This window comes from Pantherophis guttatus, chromosome 1, assembly GCF_059756535.1.
Source record: "Pantherophis guttatus breed Tessera chromosome 1, ASM5975653v1, whole genome shotgun sequence".
In the NCBI taxonomy this organism is placed as follows: Eukaryota; Metazoa; Chordata; class Lepidosauria; order Squamata; family Colubridae; genus Pantherophis; species Pantherophis guttatus.
This window is the reverse complement of record NC_142063.1, coordinates 270,394,065-270,414,653: the sequence shown is the minus strand read 5'-3', so window position 1 is coordinate 270,414,653 and position 20,589 is coordinate 270,394,065. Positions and strand designations below refer to the sequence as shown.

The 20,589-nt window shown below is 37.7% G+C and overlaps 1 protein-coding gene across 3 annotated transcripts in view; it reads left to right on the top strand.

Moving 5' to 3' along the window:
- PRKN (parkin RBR E3 ubiquitin protein ligase) overlaps positions 1 to 20,589 on the top strand; it is a 722,481-nt gene that overhangs the window by 175,447 nt on the left and 526,445 nt on the right. The window contains exon 1 of one of the 3 annotated variants that reach the window (XM_034428509.3): positions 12,060 to 12,409. The exons of the other annotated variants lie outside the window; for them this stretch is intronic. Within the exon in view, the coding sequence (XP_034284400.2) occupies positions 12,404 to 12,409 (6 nt within the window). The 5' untranslated portion in view covers positions 12,060 to 12,403. Of the gene's footprint in view, positions 1 to 12,059; positions 12,410 to 20,589 lie in introns of those variants that run through there. 3 annotated transcript variants of the gene reach the window in all.

The window sequence follows — 20,589 nt, the reverse complement described above, 5'->3', positions numbered from 1 at the left end:
CTCTCTCTCTCTCTCCCTCTCTCCCTCCCTCCCTCCCTCCCTCCCTCTCCCTCCCTCCCTCTTCCTCTCCCTCTGCCTGCCTCCTGTCCATTCACATAAAATTATTATTTTAATAATTCAAATATTCAAAGTGTGATCTCTCAGCAAAACCATGTTCCAGAAAAATTTGGGGTCCTAAACAGTTTAAATCAGTAAACCTACTTTGAAAAGATGTGGTTTATTTCTATTGAATTCAATTTGTTTCTGTGTTTCTCCCAAAAGGGGCTTCTTCTGTGAATCCTCATTTGCTTTCTCTATTATCAATAAACAGTTATCCTCCTCTTGTTCTTTTTAAAACCAATTAAGGGAAAGGCAACTTGATAATGGTAAAAATAGTAAATTAAAAAAAAATGCAGGCAAATGTGCCTGTGCCTATGTGCAAAGTAACTCAGGCTGTTCATTTTCCATTCAGGACCTCAGGAGTTTATGAATTGTTTGAGTGCTAGCTAGGGGCAGAGCACAGAAGGTTGTGAGTGTAGCTGTGTCTAATGAAGTTCTGGTTTACAAAAATTGAGACACAAATTATGAGTTTTTCCTCTTGATCAGAAAAGAGAGATGGTAGAGATGAATTAATTTTTGTCCCTTTTTTATGCGTGATCTGTGGCAGGACAGGGAAGGAGGGAGCCTCTCTAGTTCTACTAGATCCATCAGAAGCATTCAGTACCATCAAACGTGGAATCCTTTTGTGCCAGCTAAAAGTGTAGGACAGCAGAAGCCCTGTTTTATTTTGGAACTTTCTCCTTTGGGATTTTAAGCATTAATTTGGAAAGGTGGCCCTCAAGGCCCCTCCAATGTTAGCTTTTAAATGTTTCTCTGGCCTGGTATATAAATAATGAAGTTAAAATTTAATATGCGGTTATTTGAACATCTTTGTTGTGACTTAGGCTTCCTGAGTCATTAAAACACAGAAGTAGTCCCAAAAACCTCTTTTATTGCAACAGCTGTGAATTACGTTCATTCATAGCTGAGTCCCAATTAGTTGCAAAAAGTCCTTCAGGAGAAGTCCTTCGGGATAATCACCAACCTTTATCTCCCTTGACACACTGCCAAAGACCCACTTGGCAAAGCCACACGGATTCCAGAATCAAACAGAGATGCCGACTGGGAACGGAATTAACAACGTTGCTTTCCTGCACGTGCCTTTGCTCCTCTTTTAAGCCTTATGGGAGGGACCTATCATCTCCAGGCCTTACTCCTGAGTTATCCCTTTTGTTTTAACTGTTCATGCCTTCTGGCAGCTCTGCGCATGTGCGCACTAGGAACAGGCTCCTCCTGTTCCTCTGCCTTTCTGCTGTCTGACTCTGGAGGCTCCGGAGTCCACGCATCACTCCTAGATGGCCCTGGCCCCATCTCTGCCTCCAACGCAGAGCCCTTGTCCAGGCCTTCCCCAGACTCCAGGACTGGCCCATGTTCCTGCCCAGCCTCCTCACTGTCCGACTCCTCTGCCAGCTCTGCAGGCTGCTGGCGGACCACAACAATCTTGCTGGCGGACTGCAACAATCTTGCTTGATCGTCTCTTTATAAAGACAAGAGCTCAAGAGAGAATAGTTGCCTGAGGGAAGAGGCAGTAGCACAAAATTGTTGCATCTTGTTCTGTACAAAGCATGTTAAAATAATCATCTCTCTGATTTTGATGTTTTGGCAGATAAGCCCACTTTCAGTGTACTCTTGGTAAATAGGTTCCTGGGTTTGACTCTTTTATTAGGTGCCTATTTAAGATTAGGCAATGGGGAAATCCCATTTCAAAACGATATTCTTTAAGGATCTTTAAGGATCCAGATTTAGTTGGAACATCTTTAGTTTGGAAGGAATAACTTTTATATGAGTAAAAAGGCAATGGTTGTTACACAAGGCTTGGAAATAATAAATATTAGTACTTGTGTATAAGTGTATATGTATACTTGTGTGAGTATCTGGCCCCATAGACAAGATATTATCTAAATTATATTAAATGTTTGCATTGATTGCCATTTTCTTCTAAATATTTCCTTGGTTATTTAATGCATGGCCTTTGAACATTCCTAAATATGGTATGTAAATATAGGTACAGACATATACAGGGACTCTTCAACTCACGACCACAATTGAGCCCAAAATTTATGTTGCTCAGTGAGAAATTTGTTAAATGAGTTTTGGCCTATTTTACGGCTTTTCTTGCCACATTTGTTAAGTGAATCACTGCAATTGTTATATTAGTAACACGGTTGTTAAGTGAATCTGGTTTCCCCATTAACTTTTGCTTGTCACAAAGTTGCAAAAGGTGATCATATGACACTGCAACTGCCATAAATGTGAGTTAATTATCAAGCATCTGAATGTAAATCACGTGACCATGGGATGCTGCAATGGTCATAAGCGTGAAAAATGGTTATAGCTCACTTTTTTTCAGTGCTGTTGTAACTTTGAACGGTCACTAAGTGAACTGTTGTAAGTCGAGGAGTACCTGTATATACAAATATTCATATATGTCTATATGTCTTGTGAATTTTGTAATGTAACCGAAGGGAGAATGGCAGTGGTGAAATGTAAAATTTGTTACTACCGGTTCTGTGGGCGTGGCTTGGTGGTGGTGGGGTAATATGACTGAGTGGGCATGGCCAACTTTTTTTTTTTTTTTTTTTACTTTTAAAACCATTTTTTCTACAACCTCTTCAGATTTGCTTTTAAAGCCTCTGACAATCCCAGCTGACTTGCCTGATCGACAGAGGCTTTCTTTAAAAAAAAAAAAAAAAGCCTCTGATGATCCCAGCTGAGCTGCGTGATCATCAGAGGCTTTTTTTTTTTAACTTTTAAAAGCATTTTTTCGGTCAAAGAGGTTGTAGAAAAAAATGCCTTTAAAAATTAAAAAAAAGCCTCTGATGATTGCGCGGCTCAGCTGGGCAATGGGGAGGGCAGGGATTTTTGCTACCAGTTCTCTAAACCACCCGCCTCCATCGCTACCGGATCAGGCGATCCGGTCTGAACCGGGAGCATTTCACCCCTGGAGTATGGGGTATATGAGGATCCAGATTGTTGGGGGCAATATGCTGACTCTGTAAACCGCTTAGAGAGGGCTGTAAAAGTACTATGAAGCGGTATGTAAGTCTAAGTGCTATTGCTATATACTCAATGTTTTAATTACGTAGTATAAAATCACGGTAAAGCAGAATAGTTTTAGACCAGCTACCAGGGAAAGTCTGTAAGACTATTCCTGTTATTATTCAGACTCTTCTATGATTGTAGTCATTTTAAAGTAAATGATAAATTAGATAATGTTTCTCCCTTTTTTTTGTACTTCAATTATTTATGTAGTTTTTTTGCCATGTAAATTTTTTGGTATCTCACGGCCCAATAAGATTAATATTTTAACCATGAAATATGATAATAAAAGGTGTTCAGAAATGTGACAGGGAAACTCTTCACTTTTATCTTCCTGCTCTTAGCAATGATCAGAGAAAGATTTTTCTTTGAAAGTAGTCTTTCTCTTTCAGAAAAATAACACCTTTAATAGAATATGAAGATGACTTTAGTCTGCCACTCACGGCAGACAAAAAGAACATAGATCATAATAACGAATATATAGTTTGTGGGGCTTTTGACCTTTTATTTATTTATTATTTATTTATTAGTCATATTTCTATGCCACCCACTCTCCGAGAACTCTGGGCGGCTAGGGTTATTTGCATTACTTTTGAGTCAAGTGATTGCAATATATTTTTTTTATCTATCCAATCTGTATGATGCCCGATTAGCAATGCTGGGTTAGTAGGGACATCTGTTTTATGTTCACAAAAATACTTTGGGAAAACAGTCCTGAAAAATGTTATCAGTTTCTGTGACAAATCTATATCCTGCAGTTTGGAAACTGCTGATAAATAAACATGGTGACTGCCTCAGGATATGGCATGTTATAAACTCAAGTAATCCATTGTTTGAGAAAAAGAATGTTATCTTTTAAATTCAGAATACTGAAAGTGATGATAAATTACGATGATAAAATATTCAAATATGTGACATTCTTTTTAGGAACTACAGATTTAAATATTCATAATCTTTTTGATACCCCCTACCTGTTCTAATTTTGTGTTATATAAGGCATCAAAGAAACTATTTATTGTTCATGCCAACAAAATTAATTAATTTTATGGAAAAGATGTTTAAGCACAAACTAATTATTATTTCTATTCAAAAGTAAATCGTGTTGAGTTGGGGGAGGGTTGACACTCCCAAGCGTGCTTTACATTTCAGCTCTCTGCCCATATTGTATGCATCGACTACTGGATTCAGTAAAATCTGTTTGTTCATTTACTATTGCAATTGAGACACTAGATGACAAAAAGGATTGAAAACCAATCATGGTTTTTAATCAAGAACATGAACAAAAATAAATAAATATTATTATTAATAACAACAGCATAATAACTCTATTATAAGGATAATCTAATTTGAGTCAGACAACGACAGTCACAACTGACCCACTTACCCAACCTGCAAGACTAATGTCCAAGGGAACATTCAGGTCTTCATGGCAGTTGTGGGTTCCTCCCGGTTCGGCTCAGTTCCACCGAGCCAGTAGCGGTGACAATATGACATCACCAAACCGGTTCTGCCCCCCCCACCCCCCTGCATTATTCTTACCTTTTATTTGGCCCCACCCCCAATCTATTGCTGCCTCCTGAGTCCCAGCTGATCGGCTAGAGGGAAAAAAACTGAAGCGGGGCTTCAAAGGGCTGCCCTACAGCTGATCAGTGTTAAAAGAAAACAAATGAGTAGACCGGTGCCTGCAAAAATAAATGGGTAGACCAGTGCCTGCAAAAATAAATGAGTAGACCGGTGCCTGCAAATATAATGGGTAGACCGGTGCCTGCAAATATAAATGGGTAGACCAGTGCCTCCAAAAACAAATGAGTAGACTGGTACAGCTCTGCAAGCAGTTAAAAGCCAGGTAGGCCAGTATCTCTGCTAAATCCTAAAGAATTGTCACATGACCATCAAGCCACGCCCACAAAATAAGCCACGCCCACAGAACCAGTAGTAAAAAAATTTAGAACGCAACCCTGCTTCGTGGGAAGCAGGATTGCAGGGCATTACAAAATGCCAGCAAGATCATGGCTGAATGGATATATGATGTTTCAAAGTGAGCACCATTGAGATAGAGATGCAGCTTAAGCATGTATATAATTTTTATGCTCAACAGTTTATAATATGATTAAAGTATTAATTAAACCATCATTTCTCTAATGAATTGCTTAAAATGAATATATCAGGAAATGTCTAAATGGTATTGGGTATAAATTGCCCAGGATCAAAAGAAGGGTATGAATACATCCATGAAAGGGATGAATTTGGTGTTTTGGTTAAGGCATCAGACCAGAAACCAGGAGTTCTAGTTCTGTCTTAGGTGTGAAGCCAACTGGGTGACCTCGGATCAGTCACTGTCTGTCAGCCCATAGAAGAAAACAAGGGTAGGCTACTTCCAAATAACTTGCCAAGAAAACAGCTCAGACTAATTCAGGAGTCAAAACCTAATTCAAAGGTACACTCTTATACAAATTCATTACAGAACATGAATCAAGCCTAGATTAGCTTTTGTCTAACTGGTACCCCTCCAGTTTGTGTTGGGACTACAATTACCAGAAAGTAGCCTAAAAACTCGTAACTCATTCAAGGGTTTTAGAAAAACACCCAACTCGTTAGAAGGTTGGCATAACTCAGTCCAGAGCTTCACTAATCCTTCTTTTTTTCTTTTTTACTGATGAGCCATATCACTGAAATCTACTTATCATATAAATCAATTATTCTCAAATGCATGAATGGATAAAATAATTCACTGCATAGTGACTTAGTGTTTCACCTTAGAGCTAGAAGATATTATATCCCTTTCAAGTTGTTCAAGTTTTTGGAAACTGCACTAATATAAAGCAATATAAGGCAGAGCATTCATTTCTTCAGCTTTGTGAGGTAAACCCATTGCAGAAATAGGTGTACTGCCATAAGAGCATTATGCCAACTTGGGCTGCAAACATTGTTAGAATGTTCTGTATTGGCCAGAATGTTGCAACTTAGATATGGTATATCTAACAATTCATAGATTCAGCCTGAACAGAAAACAAGAAGCTTCATCCCAAGAATGGAGCCTTCAGAGTATTAAAAGCCTTTTTACAGTCTGCATCCTGGCATAACCTTAGATACTCCCAGGTTATGTAAAAGATTACATCAATTCCAAATCCAATTCAGTCCATTGATGAAAAAAAAGTGGGAGATAATTATGTCCCACTTTTGGGAGATAATTTGGGAGACTTTTGGGAGACTTTTGAGAAATACTCAACAGTCAAAGCAAAGCTAAAGCTAATTGTACTTGACTATTTGGATTGTCGATCAGAAGGTCGGCAATTCAGCGGTTCAAGTGAGCTCCTGTTACTTGTCCCAGCTTCTGCCAACCTAGCAGTTCGAAAGCCCATAAAAAATACAAGTAGAAAAATAGGGACCACCTTTGGTGGGAAGGTAACAGCGCTCCGTGTGCCTTCAGCGTTTAGTCATGCTGGCCACATGATCACAGAGACGTCTTCAGACAGCTCTGGCTCTTCGGCTTAGAAACAGAGATGAGCACCGCCCCTAGTCTAGCACACATGTGCAGGGGAACCTTTACCTTACTTGGATTTATCTGGAACCTTAATCTTTGATAAGGGTCTGGACTTTATTCTTTTATCAGCCACTTGAAGATTTTTTTTTTAAATCAAAAGCAGTTTTTCTAAAGGAAATGAGAGTCATTTCCAAGGAAGGACTGACAATTAGGTGACTGGTTGATGAGTCTTACATACCAGTTTAGTTCAAAATTGACCCATAGGAAAATCAGCACAGGATCCAGAGTAATATAGGTTTGGGGTCAGAAGGTCTTTTTCTTTATTTGTTTTTGAAAGAATAGCCTACAGTAGGAAAGGAAATCTGAATTCCTTCATAAGTACAGATAGGTAGACTGCTGTAAAATAAAATGGCTTTTTGATACATTTAGCCTGAAAAACTACTGATGGACTTAAAGTCGTGCTTAGCTGTAGTATCTTAGCTGATATATCTTCATTGCTTTATAAAAACTATCAAATTCTGTTTGGAAATTTTAATATGCTAGGAGTTTTTTATCTGTACATAATTAAAATACTCGGGACTCTTCAGAGCATATTTTAGTCCTACAGTAAGCAATTTCTTATTGAAACATTTTGATGTCAGCTTGGTGGTTTTTGAGTTGGATTTGCTGAAATTGCTACGATATGATAGTTTTTATTTCCAGTCAGAAAAGTAATATCTTAATGCATGAGGTATTTTATTTAGCATCATAAGGGCAAAGTAACAGTTTGCTTAATTGCTGAGTTATACTTTAAGATCAATCATTACTCTGAGAAAGTTGCAAATATTACGTTTACCTGAAGCGCTTGGTGCTCTCTGAGCTTGGTTATTTGTTTGTAGCCATTTTGTTACCTGACTAGGTAACATCTTCATAAATATGCATTTATGCTAATATATGAGTGTTTCACTTCTAAATTAGGGTTAACAGCCACACAATGCTGCAAGAATTTTTGTATATTAAATGCCATGACTTTTTTTTTTTTTTTTTTGAGTTCAGGTATACCAATTTGTTCTTTTGGTTATAATTTGAAACATTCAGAAGCAAGATGGTGAGATTATTGAAAAGCAAATTGTTATAAAGAGAACCAATTTATTTATTCACTTAATTTCTATGCTCCCCATTTCCAAAGGTCCTGGGAGGCTAACAATCACACCTAACAGTACTAGATGGAACAAACAGTTTTAGTTGTGCTCCTAAGACTAGGGATGGACCAGGACATCTGCCCCCAGTTCCAAAGCTTATGGGCACCAATCAAAAATGCCCACTCCTGGGAATGTTTTAAATGACATTCCCTTATGGATGGGACCCAGAAAGAGAGATGGCCTCATTCAATCTGATAGTTGGGTAGATGAAGGTGGAAAAAACCCTACAAATAAGAAAAAATACAAATACTTTTTCATGCAAGGAGCAGACATAAGAGAGCCAATACTAATGGAACCCACCGTCATTGCCAAGCCAGTGTGCAATCTCATAACTCCAACCTCATGTTTAAAGGTCCATGCTTCAGAAACTAGCCTCCTGTTCACAGGATGCTGTGAAATTGAACTTCCCTGGAGCAGAGACAAGGTTGGATAAGCTCCCACTCAGAGCCCAATACTCATACTGTCAGATCTTGATCTTGACTATCTACCCAAATCACAAAGGCCCCTTCTTCTGCTACCAGCCAACTTGAAACGCACATTGTAAGAAGCTAAGAAAATTAAAGGAACTAAGGCCGCAATAGGTGAAATTTCAGCTATAAGTCTGAGGCTGTCTCAATTCAGCATTAAGTAGCCCTCCAGAACCTGGGAGAGGAACTCACAATTGGGGTATTGTTCCAAGTCCCAGCCATAGCACAGTTGCTCTCTAGTCAGTGAGGCCATTGCTGTCTTCTTTTTATGTCCTACTGCCTACAATGCTACAAGGTAAACAGGCTAATCTTCCACCTCCATTCCCATTACAGTCTTCCCAATGGGATCTGGTTTTCTCCCACACCATATAGGCAGCACATCTAAACAACCTTCTAATTGTCCATTTCCCCAAGCATGTCAAATGCAGTACTATGTACCTCATTCACTTCTTTTCAAGGAAGCAATTTTATACAGAGGTCAGAAAAGGAAGATATAATAGTAACTCCCCAAAGTGTCTTTGGAATCATGAGAACAAAATCAGTAGCATTACTCTTGAAGACAGGAAAGCTTTGTCAATTTCACCTTTATTTTTAAAAGAAAACTTCCTAACTCCAGCAGCCATTAGAGCAAAACTATGCATATTAGCATTTATATATATATATATATATATATATTTAAAAGGGATGTTTGTGGTAGTTCTTCTATACTGTAATGTGAACCTGATGTGAAAGTCAACGAAGCCATGTTCATTTTACAGTATTCTTGCCTTGAAATTATAGGGGAACACATGACTCTATGAACTTCAGGATTCACATTGTTTTAAGAAGTCGAAAGGGAATGGCATTTTAGCCTTGCAAGGTGGAAAGTCAACCAAGTAATTTAGACAGACTGCTACCAAACACATCTGAATCAATTGAGTTCATGTTCAGTTGTCAATCCACGTCTTACATAAAAAGAAATGGAAGTGGTTCCAAAGGGATGGGGCTAATGTTGATAAATCTAGAAAGAACTGTTAAAAGTTCTGAAGATATGATTGCATCAGTATTTTTGCAATGTGTTCCATTTGCCCTTCCCACCAGGAATCATTTTTTTTTTTTGGACTCACACATTTCCCTATGCTGCTGCTTTCTGATTTCAACAGAGATGCCTAGAATAGAATAGAATAGAATAGAATAGAATAGAATAGAATAGAATAGAATAGAATAGAATAGAATAGAATAGAATAGAATAGAATAGAATAACAGAGTTGGAAGGGACCTTGGAGGTCTTCTAGTCCAACCCCCTGCTTAGGCAGGAAAGCCTACACCACTTCAGACAAATGGTTATCCAATCTCTTCTTAAAAACTTCCAGTGTGGGAGCATTTACAACTTCTGGAAGCAAGTTGTTCCACTGATTAATTGTTCAAACTGTCAGGAAATTTCTTTTTAGTTCTAAGTTGCTTCTCTCCTTGATTAGTTTCCGCCCATTGCTTCTTGTCCTGTCCTCAGGTGCTTTGAAGAATAGTTTGACTCCCTCTTCCTTGTGGCAGCCCTTGAGATATTGGAATATTGCTATCATGTCTCCCCTAGTCCTTCTTTTCATTAAACTACAGTACAGTAGTTTACAGTAGCCTACAGTAAATTAGTTCTTGACTGACAGTATTGCTTAATTTGAAAATGAACCACAGAGTTTCAATGTATTAATGTAACTATGCATGAATTCTAAGAAAGACAGTTTGGAATTTTGTTTTGTGTTAGAAACTGAAATTACTAATTGCATAACAACTCAACTTTGAAGATTTCGGGCTGGGCATAATTTTCAGAAGCTTCTTGTCAATAGAAACTGTTTTAATCTATTAATATATGGTGAACTATAGATTATCTTCCTTTCAGCTATTAACTGAATATAGATTATCTTCCTTTCAGTATTAACTAATATATCCTGTACTATTAACAGGATATAGACTAGGTTACAATATATACTATACTAGGTTACTTTATATACAATAAAGTTGCTCTTGCTTTTACAAGCTCTTACAATGCTTGTTAGTATTATATTTATATATACATTTTTAAAACCTGAATGATAGTTTGTTAGAATGAAATCTGTAAATGATATTTGTTCTGCTTCAAGGTGCTTGCTTTGAATTATAGAAAAAGAACGTATCTGTTTAAGGACCCACTCAGAACTGAAGTGCTTTGCTAGTGCTTGCTATTATTAACAGTAGAAAAAACACTTCCATTACAAGCTTTTCTTCCCAGGTGTGTGTTGCTCTTTGAAAAGATAGAATCTATCATGGCAATTCTCCTTCAAGAGGACAGTAAGTTTCCTTTAAAATATAACATAAAATTTGATTACTAGCCTCTAGAGGTTCTCTTGCTTTGGCATCCACCTTTGGTTACATTAGAAGAGAATGAATCAAGGAAAAAAATTACAGTTTGTGGTTAAGAACATACCTGTGCATTTTACATATCATACAGAATGCTTAAGTTTAATAGAAGTCCTGAGTTCCTTTGGGTAAAGGACAGCTATATGAATATATTAAATAAGCAAATAAACAGAGTTCAATAAACAAATAGATACAATTCAGCTCTACAGTGGAGGGTTGGCATGGGGTTAAAGGACTTTTTCCCCTATGTCATCTACAGTATCAGGGCCAATCATACTATGAAGAAAAGTGATGCTACTGCCTCAGCTGGCACAATGTAAATTGCCACTCCCAAGGGCTTCTCTTGAGCTTCCCTTTTTTGGAAGGTAGAGCTGTTCCTACCATGCAGCCTGCCTGGCATTTCCAATGCTACTCATGTGTTGCCCTCTGCTGTGGCAGCAAATTGTACCCTATTGTGTGGCTTGAAAAATATTTAACTGCCAATCCATCTAGCTTCTCTGTAAGGGGAAAGAGAATCTATCGTGCCCTTTTGCACCCTACAGTAAACTGCATGAAGAAGGCTGATTCCATAAACACATCCTATACTGATAGAAGAGAATATTAGCTCAGAGTTGAGCTGTGGAGTCCTTGGTGCTCTCTGAGCTTGGTAGTTTCATTACCAAACTAGGTAACGCCATCAATGCTAGAAGGAAGTAGGGTTTGTTCTTATTTTATATACTCATTTTAGTATATAAACTACATTTAATTGTGATGGTGCAGTGGTTAGAAGGCAGTATTGCAGGTTGACTCAGCCTTCTATCCTTCCGAGGTCGGTAAAACGAGGACCCAGATTGTTGGGGCCAATACACACACACACACACACACACACACACACACACTGCAAAATTATTATAAATATGAGGAGGTAAGAATAAGAATTCTTGTCAAGCTCCAAGGATTACTATGCAGCTGCTCTTCTAGGCTTAAAGAAGATTCTGATTAGGACTGGAAATGCACTGCAAACTTTTTAAGGAGTTCCCATATATATTTCATATTACTGAACCACTGCTTCAGTATGACACATGCCATCACCTCCTACACATTTCTTTAGCAGTAGTTCCCTAGCCTGTCAGACAGTGAAAAGATTGGGTAATGATGGCTTCATTAAACAGGCTCCCATCTTAGAATTTTAGAAGTGACTTTAAAGACTTGGAAAAACATTTTTTAAAATACTTTTTAAAGAGACCATGTGGAATTACATATCATTTATTTTGCAGTCTAACAAACTGAAATTCAAATAATTTATCTTATTGTTATAGCCATGTTCAGTACATGCCTGTTTTAAAAAGACTATATTTAAGAAATAGAGTGAATCAGCTCTTACATTCTATGTAGTGATGTCATTTGCATATGTGTTATCAGCTGACAAGTGTTCTTATTTTATCACCCTGTTTGCAATGCAAGAAAATGGAGGAGATTGACAATTGCGATTTGGCAGAGAAGTGTGAGGAAAAAGATGGGATTTAATTGCTAGCAGGTTCTGACAGCTGCCACTCCCTCCCTTCCACAAAGACAGTGTTATGCTAGGGAAGGGAAGGGAAAGAAAGGAAAGGAAAGGAAAGTAAGTCTCTAGTAGGAGCCTTTGTTACTGCCTCTGTAGGATCATTGTAACTAGACTGCAAAAATCTGAACTACTACTAGAATGAGAGCAAGGAGATTCAGAAGATTTTTTACTGCACCTACCGTTCCTTTTGACTAAGGATGGTAACAGCACACATTCATTGCTTGACATAAAGTTGGTAGTGATGAAGGTAGGTGATCAGTTGTACATACTTAATTCCAAACCTTGCATCCTACCAAAAGATTGAGTTGATACTTGGGGAAGTTCTGTTCACTAATCTTTAGAGAAGTGTAGAATTTTCAAAGCTTGCTTCAATAAGAAAACTTGAGGCCACCAAACAGAACATTAAAATTCCTTTCATATACAGTATTTGCTTGTAATTTAATGTTTCTTGTAGCACTTTGGTTGTTCTGAATGGGTTTTCTTCATTATAAGAAATCACAACAATTTTTAAATTCTTATTCATTGCTGGAAAATCTGACTGGTAGTAATTGAGGAAAAACTACCCAGGGATACAGTGGAGTCAAATAATGGGATGAGGGAACCTAGCTTCTTAAGATCTACTACAATATAGCATGAAACTAGATCTTCATGAATTCAGGCATAATGTGATCTCAGATGAATTCAGCTACTCACACTGAAGGTAAAACAATGTTTTAGTACATGAATGCAACTGCTGGATATTGGATTGTAGCAGTTTTCAGTGTCTGATTCTTTGATGCATGCATTTATGGCACATATTAGTTGACCACTGAGTTTACTAGATTTATTTCCAGTGACTGTGTAAATGTTGATATAGCCACTGCTGGTATCCGCGATTAAATGGATAATCATGATGTGTCTTTTAAATTGACTTTGCAAAGCCAAAAGATAAGTGCAGAGCTGGAGTATAGAAATTGTAGGAAAGAGTTGCTTTGGTAGTCAAACATTTATCTTTGGTCGCTAGGGGAGGATTCAACAGTATTATGCATTATAATTGTAAAGTATAATAATTAAACAAAAGAGAGGATAAAAGAATATTATCTTTGCTTGGGAAATATTCTTTTTGCCTTCTGTGAGAAGCAGATAATTAGGTTTTAGGGAGCCTAATTGTATATGATCGAAAAGATTTGGTACTCCTTTTGCTAATGCCCTATAGTAAGAATGTTTTAAAATCTTAATAATTTATTTCATATAGATGAATTATTAATCATAATTTAGAAGATTTACATTAAAACTAAGCATGTTGAATCTAGTTCTATATAATCTGTGTAGAATGTTATGACTAAATAGAAAGTTGACTTCAGAAGTACAAGTATTTAGTATGTGTTGATTAAAATCCTGTGTAGCTATATGGTGTTTAATACACATCTAAATACTGTAGTTATCACTGGGACACAAATCTTGACTGTTGTTTTTAACGATTACTGTCATCTAATCTAAGAATAAGTAGCAGCAAGGAGAGGAATAGGTGAGAGCTGCTTTCTACTAGTAGATATTGAGAGAACTGCCTCAGTCAGCTGATCTTGATGTTACAAGACTTTGTTTTCTTCAATACTATCATGTCCATTTGCAGTATGATACAGAATGATCCATGTATTATAGGATAATATTTATTAAAAGAGGGAGAGAGGGGAATAATTCTAAAGAAAGAGAAAAAGTTACTTTCCTCAGAGGGGGGAGGAGAGAGAGAGGAAAAAAAAGAGAGAGAGAAATGAAATTTGGTGACTCACTGCATACTAAAAAACATGTCAAAGAGTTCATACTCTACATTTAGTCTCTGATGCTACATTAGGAGTAAAACAAGTGAATCAAATGTTTTGTAATTCAGAGGGAGCTAGAGAATGAATATACTGTATGTCAAAAACTTTGTCCTTTAAGTTTGAAAGAAGTGGGTAGAAGATGTCAGTCAAAATTGCAACAAGATGTTTATTCTGTCAGTATTTTGTATAATTTTGTTCACAGTACTAATGGGCACCTTGAAATAATTCCCATGGACTGGTTCTGAAAAGAAATCACCTCTGTTGTTTCTCATTTCTCACATGTATGGGGAAAGCCCTGATCTGTGTCCCACTTTTACAGAAATCACTTTCACAAAACCACAGAAATAATGATCACGGTGTTGCACTGCCCACAGGATTTAACTCCCATAAAAATATATCCTACCAAGATTTTGGGGACTGACCAGTAGTGGGTTCCACTTACCTTCGCTACCAGTTTGGAACTGTGAGTGTGCATGCACGCTCACTTCGCTCATGCGCAGCACTTCTGCATATGCACAGAACCTTCTGCACATGCGCAGAGCGTCCGTGATGATGTCCGGGCGGGTGGGCAGAGCTTCCCGCCACCGCCACTACCGGTTTGACCAAACCGGGGCAAACCAGTAGAAACCCACCACTAGGACTGACTTACTTTTACAGTCTGGAAAATCTGTAGAAAAATATTTTAATAGATTAGATGAATTTTTATGTTCCTTTTTTGCTGTTTAGGGCCTGCTATAATAATTTAAATATAAATTTGTGTAACAGGGTTATGCTGTTATTTTGGGCTATAATTATGTTTTATAGAATTTTTGTGCTGCTTATAATATGTAATCAAAAACAATATTTAATTAAACCAAATCTAAACTATACTTAAATTCCTTAAATTCCTATACTTAAAAACTATTCAGCATACCAAAGAACAGGTCACTTTGTAACTTCACTGACATTCAATCAAAAAGAACTAAGAATTCATCTTCTGATAGCTATTATGCTCAGGTATATCAACTCAACTTACCATAGTGTTTGAAAGTCTAATTTGGCCTGCCATTTGTCTTTCTAGTGTAAGATCCATCATATTCACAATAATAATGTAAGGCCTATTGTTTTCTATGTTGGAATGCTCAAAGCCAAAGATGCTGGTTAAAATTGTAGCAACAGAATTCAATAATCTGGTGCTCTTGGTCACTGTTAAACTCAGCAAATGACGATAATAGTGCCATGTTATGAATAAACTGAAGATTATTCGGTTACTGGTGAGTATGTAGCAGACATACTCCATGTATTTGTCTACTTGAGAATCCTTTGCAACTGTTTTCAATCTCTCAACCCCCTAGATATGAGTTAGCTAGTATAAAAATGTGCTAAAAATTTGTGCTAGAAGAAATTTCACTGCATCTTAGCTTCTTTCAATCCAATTAATTTTAAGAGTAAAGGGATTTTATTTCACATTTTCACAATGAATATTTTGAAAAGCCTGGAAGGCATTTTAATCAATTACAATCACTGTGCTACTTAATTTAAACTATGTTGTTTCAGTTTGTTGCCAAACTGGTGGATTACAAGTACTGTTTCTTGGAACCTCATACAAACATGTTCCAGGTCTCATTGCCATTCAATTTACTGTAGGTTTTTAGATGATAGAGAACTATAATATTAACAGGAGCTTGAAACTAAAAAAAAAACATCTATACTAAATGCAAATATGGACAAATTGACCACAAAATCATTGATGGTTACTATGTTTTAAAGAAAAGTAATATAAGACTAACAAATATTTTCTTGGCTTTTTCAAAGCACTCAGTGGGGACTACTCCTTAAAGTAGCAATTCAAAAGTTTGGGATGCTTCAAGGCTCTCTCCAAATCTCAATTTTCCTGCACATGTTTTTAAAAATGCTTTGCTGGGTTAACTGGTGAAAGTTTGTTGAATGATTTCACAGCTCTTATAGTGTCCTCTGTAAATCATTCAACCAAATTCTCTTTCAGGTTAACATGGCAAAGTTATGGTAATTTTGTACCAACCAAGGTTATGCTGGCTGCTGTAAATATGGTACTTCAAAGTAATATTCATTTTCACAACTTTCAAAACATACACACATTCAGATACATACCTACATGCATATATGTACATATATACTGGTGACCTTTAAATTATTCATTTGTGTTCCATGGGTTTTATGTGATACCGGTTCTTCCCTTTCAGCCTTTTTTTTTTTTTTAAATTAGAGACTAGTACCTTTAACTAACATGGAAAGTAAATGAAATAAGAAGGGTGCCTGACATGAAGCATTAAAGCAAAATGACACAGTGATTTAAGCCAAATGGAAAGGGAAAACGAAAGATGACTGGCTTGTTGGCCAGTTGATGTTCCCATGTTCACATGCATTCTCTCTCATCCCCACACTCTGTCACAGTATTTTGGATGGTGCCAACTGGCAAGCAATAAAGAGCAGAGAACTGTGTGTGTAGAGTATCTGGCAGTTTGTTTCCCCAGCATTCCCAGAGCTGGCTTCCCAAATTATTCCTTAATCCAAAATGCTTGTTATATTTGTCCTATGTTTCAACTTGACTTACGCTAGTTTTTATTTGACTTTACTGACTGCCCTCACGCTCCCCCCTCGCCCTTTAAATGTGAAAGTTATCTCCATATTTTCACACATACTGTCACCTTTAGACATGGTGTGTTAAGCCAGGTTTGTTTTAGCTGTGGTTTGTTAAATAAGACAGAATGTCTGGGTTCACTAGCATATCAATCCATAAATAATTTTGCAAACCAGAGTGGTTGAACTCCCATAATATAGAAACAATATGTATAATGGGAGAAATGTGTTGGAGTTATTAATTCAATGAATTCAATTAAACAGAATCATAGCATGTATATAGGACATTAAGAATTCACTCTGTTTTCCTCTGTCCAAGAGATTGACAATCACCTGAATCACTTTCTTCAGCTTTTCCTTACAGGGACATATATACAAAATACATGCTTTTTGACTTGTCTCTTGGCAGGTAGAAGATAGGTTAGTCAGGTGCTAGACTTGGCTTATCTCTACCATAGACCTCCCTTCTTTTTTGGTTATAAAACCTGTTTCACTAATCCTTGCTTAGGTCAGATTCTCACTCTCAGGACCACTTCACATGTGCACACCCAGAAAGCCTCAAAATGCGCATGAAATAATCCATTGTTGGTGATGGATTTAGAAAAAGAAGAACAAGCAACTGAAGGAACGATGGAACAAATGTGAGACCAGAGGGTGAAAAACCAAGAAGAATCAAAATGCACAGATTCATTTTTATGTCCTTGTGATTTGAGATGAATGGCATGCTCAAATAAATATGGATGTATTTTCCTGTTCTTATGTTCTCTTTCCTTCCCAACTTTTTGTCTAATTTTCTGTGCCTGCCCTTCTGTGCTTAATGCTGTTGCTGGGTTTTTGATTTTTTTTTCGTCTTCCCTCCTTGTATTCTCTAGCCATTATCTTGACAGCTGCCATCTGGTCTCTCTCCTGCCTAACCTGCCTCCTGGAGGGAGCACATGTTGCAAAGCTGAAACCATTGCTGTATTTAGGGAACCCAACAGTATCTGCTTTCACCTACAGCTGATGTTCCACCTGATCTCTGTTGACTGATCTGCCCCCTGTGGAAACAGACTGAAAATTAAAGCCCAGACACATGGTTTCAAGCCAACTCTTGCTGTTCCTCTACTTGCAACCTGCCAGTTTATTTCTCAAACCATGCCCAGATCTGGCAGCCCTTGCAGGCTGTCATCCTGTGTAAACTATTGCCAGGATCTATGCTACATGTGATGCCTGACAACCTTTATATTTGTCTTTTTGTCCCCCCTTACCTGCTGGTTTATTCCCAGAGTGATTCTCTGAGGTAGGTTGGACTGTGTTGTGGCTCCGTTGCTTGAGCCTGGGCTATCGACAGATGCAGACTCTGAGAGGGAGGAAGAGGAGTTGGCAAGGCCTCCCTCTCCAGGTCCCTCCTCTCTGGCAATGCCTCCAGAGGACACCGAAGCCCAAAAGATAGGCTCAGAGCCAAGCACGTCCCCGCAGCCACAGGTTGACAGTGACGAAGGAGATAAGTGCTGGCTGGACCCTCGCCAGAGGCGCAAGGAGAAGCGTGTACAGCAGAGGGGAAGGCGTGCCAGAGATTAGCTGAGTCACTGGACCACACCCCACAGGGTATAAATATGGGTGTGGTGGCCGGTTCAGTTTGTGACGAGCAAAAACTGGAAATACTCCATGATCTCTGTGTTACTGGACTTTGCCTGCTTTATCGGACTGCATTTGGATGAATCCTTGTATTGTTGACACTCTGCCTGTTTTATCGGAATGCTGGCAGTCTAATCTTTGTTTTGTGTGAGTAAAGTCTGAATTGGCAGCTAGCCACTGGGTTGCTGCCAGCTTTATCATCAGAGTTTTGTCGTGTGGCTTATTAACTCGGGGCCGTCTGTGGAGGTGCGTGAGTGGAATGGGGACAGAACAGACTGAGAACGGGCAACTGTTCCCAAATCATCCAGCAAAGTTCTTTTACTGAAGGTGGCCTTAAGTGGACCAACACTTGAACGATTAGATCAGAGGTCTCCAAACTTGGCACCCGTATTACTTGTGAACTTCAACTCCCAGAATTCTTCAGCCATCGATGCTAGCTGGGGAATTATGGGAGTTGAAGTCCACAAGTTGTGCAAATGCCGACATTAGATTGTGACACACTTAATCTGTACAGGAATAATGCAGCCATATGAATATCCTGTCTGAGAAAAGGCCAGTTGATTGAAGCACCTGGCTATAGTTTGGAAAGTGAAGTATCTAAGGCAGGGCTGTCAAACTCCCAGCCCGCAGGCCGGATGCGCCATGCACTGACCACACCTGGTTAGGGAAGGGGAAAAAAAGTCTTGATATGTCATGTGATGCTGCCGTAACAATGTGAGTTTGACACCCCTGATCAAGGGGAAACAGTCATGTGAACTTGCTGTTTAATTTGACATAAATTCTTGAATACTTTTTTTGTATTTGTACTTGACAATACAGGAACAGTCAAGTCCTTGGTAGTATTTTTAAGACATTCCATGTCTAACCTATTTGTAGAAAGAAACAGTAATAAATATCTCTAACTCACTCTTCATACTAGATTTTACGTACGTGACAGTTTTTTTAGAATATCATATCAAAATTTTCTAATGAAACATAGGTTTCCAAAAAGCAAATACATGTATTTCAATAGTACAAAGTAGCTGTAGTTACATAGTAAAGAAATATATTTATAAGGTAAGTTTCTATAGAGTTGTTGAACCATTTTTATCTTTTCTGCTTCAAATCTAAAAATTTGTTCCTTTTCTTAAATTAAAACTGCTCTCATTAAAAATGAGGGTGAAATCTAAAGCATATATATATATATATATATATATATATATATATATATATATATATATATATATATATATATATATATATATATATATATATATATATATATATATATTTCTCTGATGTATTTGGCTGCCTAACCAGTCTCTGAAATATTTTTCTTGGCAAGGTCTGAATAATCAGCTAGAGTAAAAAGTGCTACTGACAATATGGCAGGCATCAATCGTTCTTGAATGAAAGGGAATTAGCATTTTATTGTGAATGTCTGTCAAGTTAGGGCTTAATAGTTGGCAGAAAAATGATAACCAGATGAATAGTTTGAAGTTTTCAGAAATCGGCAAGACTATTTGGATTTACTACTTTTGCTTTCCTCATAACTATTTCTTTCCAAATATGCTGTGTGTTACGTGTTATGATTCTAGAACAGGCAATATAGGTACTGCAACTGAAATTATCTTTGCATATCTCTATGAGATGTTTTATTTTGCTTTCCTGTAAAAGCACATCTAGAAATTGTTTCAAAAATATTTCCTTGGTGAAGAGTGACAGCAGAATGTGAACTAACCTGTATCTGTAATACTTTCTTTTTTGATGCTTGCCTAATGTTATTCTGATAATGAGAAAATCCACAGTGGCCTTGATACATAAACTAACTTGGCCAGGATGAAAAATGCCTTTCTTTGGGTCAGCCCTGTTTTGTAGAATTTTTTTGATTTGGCCCACAAACCCATCACTAAACCTGCCTCCCACAGGTGCCTCTGGATTGTTTTCTAATTCATTACATTAGCAAAAGAAAAATCTTGACAGAATATTTTTACCTCTTCAGAGGGACGAACTATTCTTGAAAGCCAAAATGCAGTTAAACAATTGCAGTTAAAATGATTAGTTTCCACTATACTTTAAAATTTCCCTTTTCCTTATAGAGGTAGTCCTTGGGTTTTGACCATTTATTCAGTGATCATTAAAAGTTTTGACAATGTTGAATGAACAGTAATTATGAATATTCCTCAGATTTCTGGTTCTTGCAGCACCCCCATGGTCAAATGATGACGACATTCCGACACTCCCTGCAGGCTTCCCACAAGCAAAGTTAATGGGGAAGCCAGCAGGAATTCAGAAATATTGATCACATGAGGTCTTTGCTTAATGACCCACATGGTCCTTACTTAATGATAGCAAATGGGATTGCTAGAATTGCTGTCTCTGGCCAACCCAATCATGTGACATCATACTTCATGGCGGCATTGCTTTGGAGGGA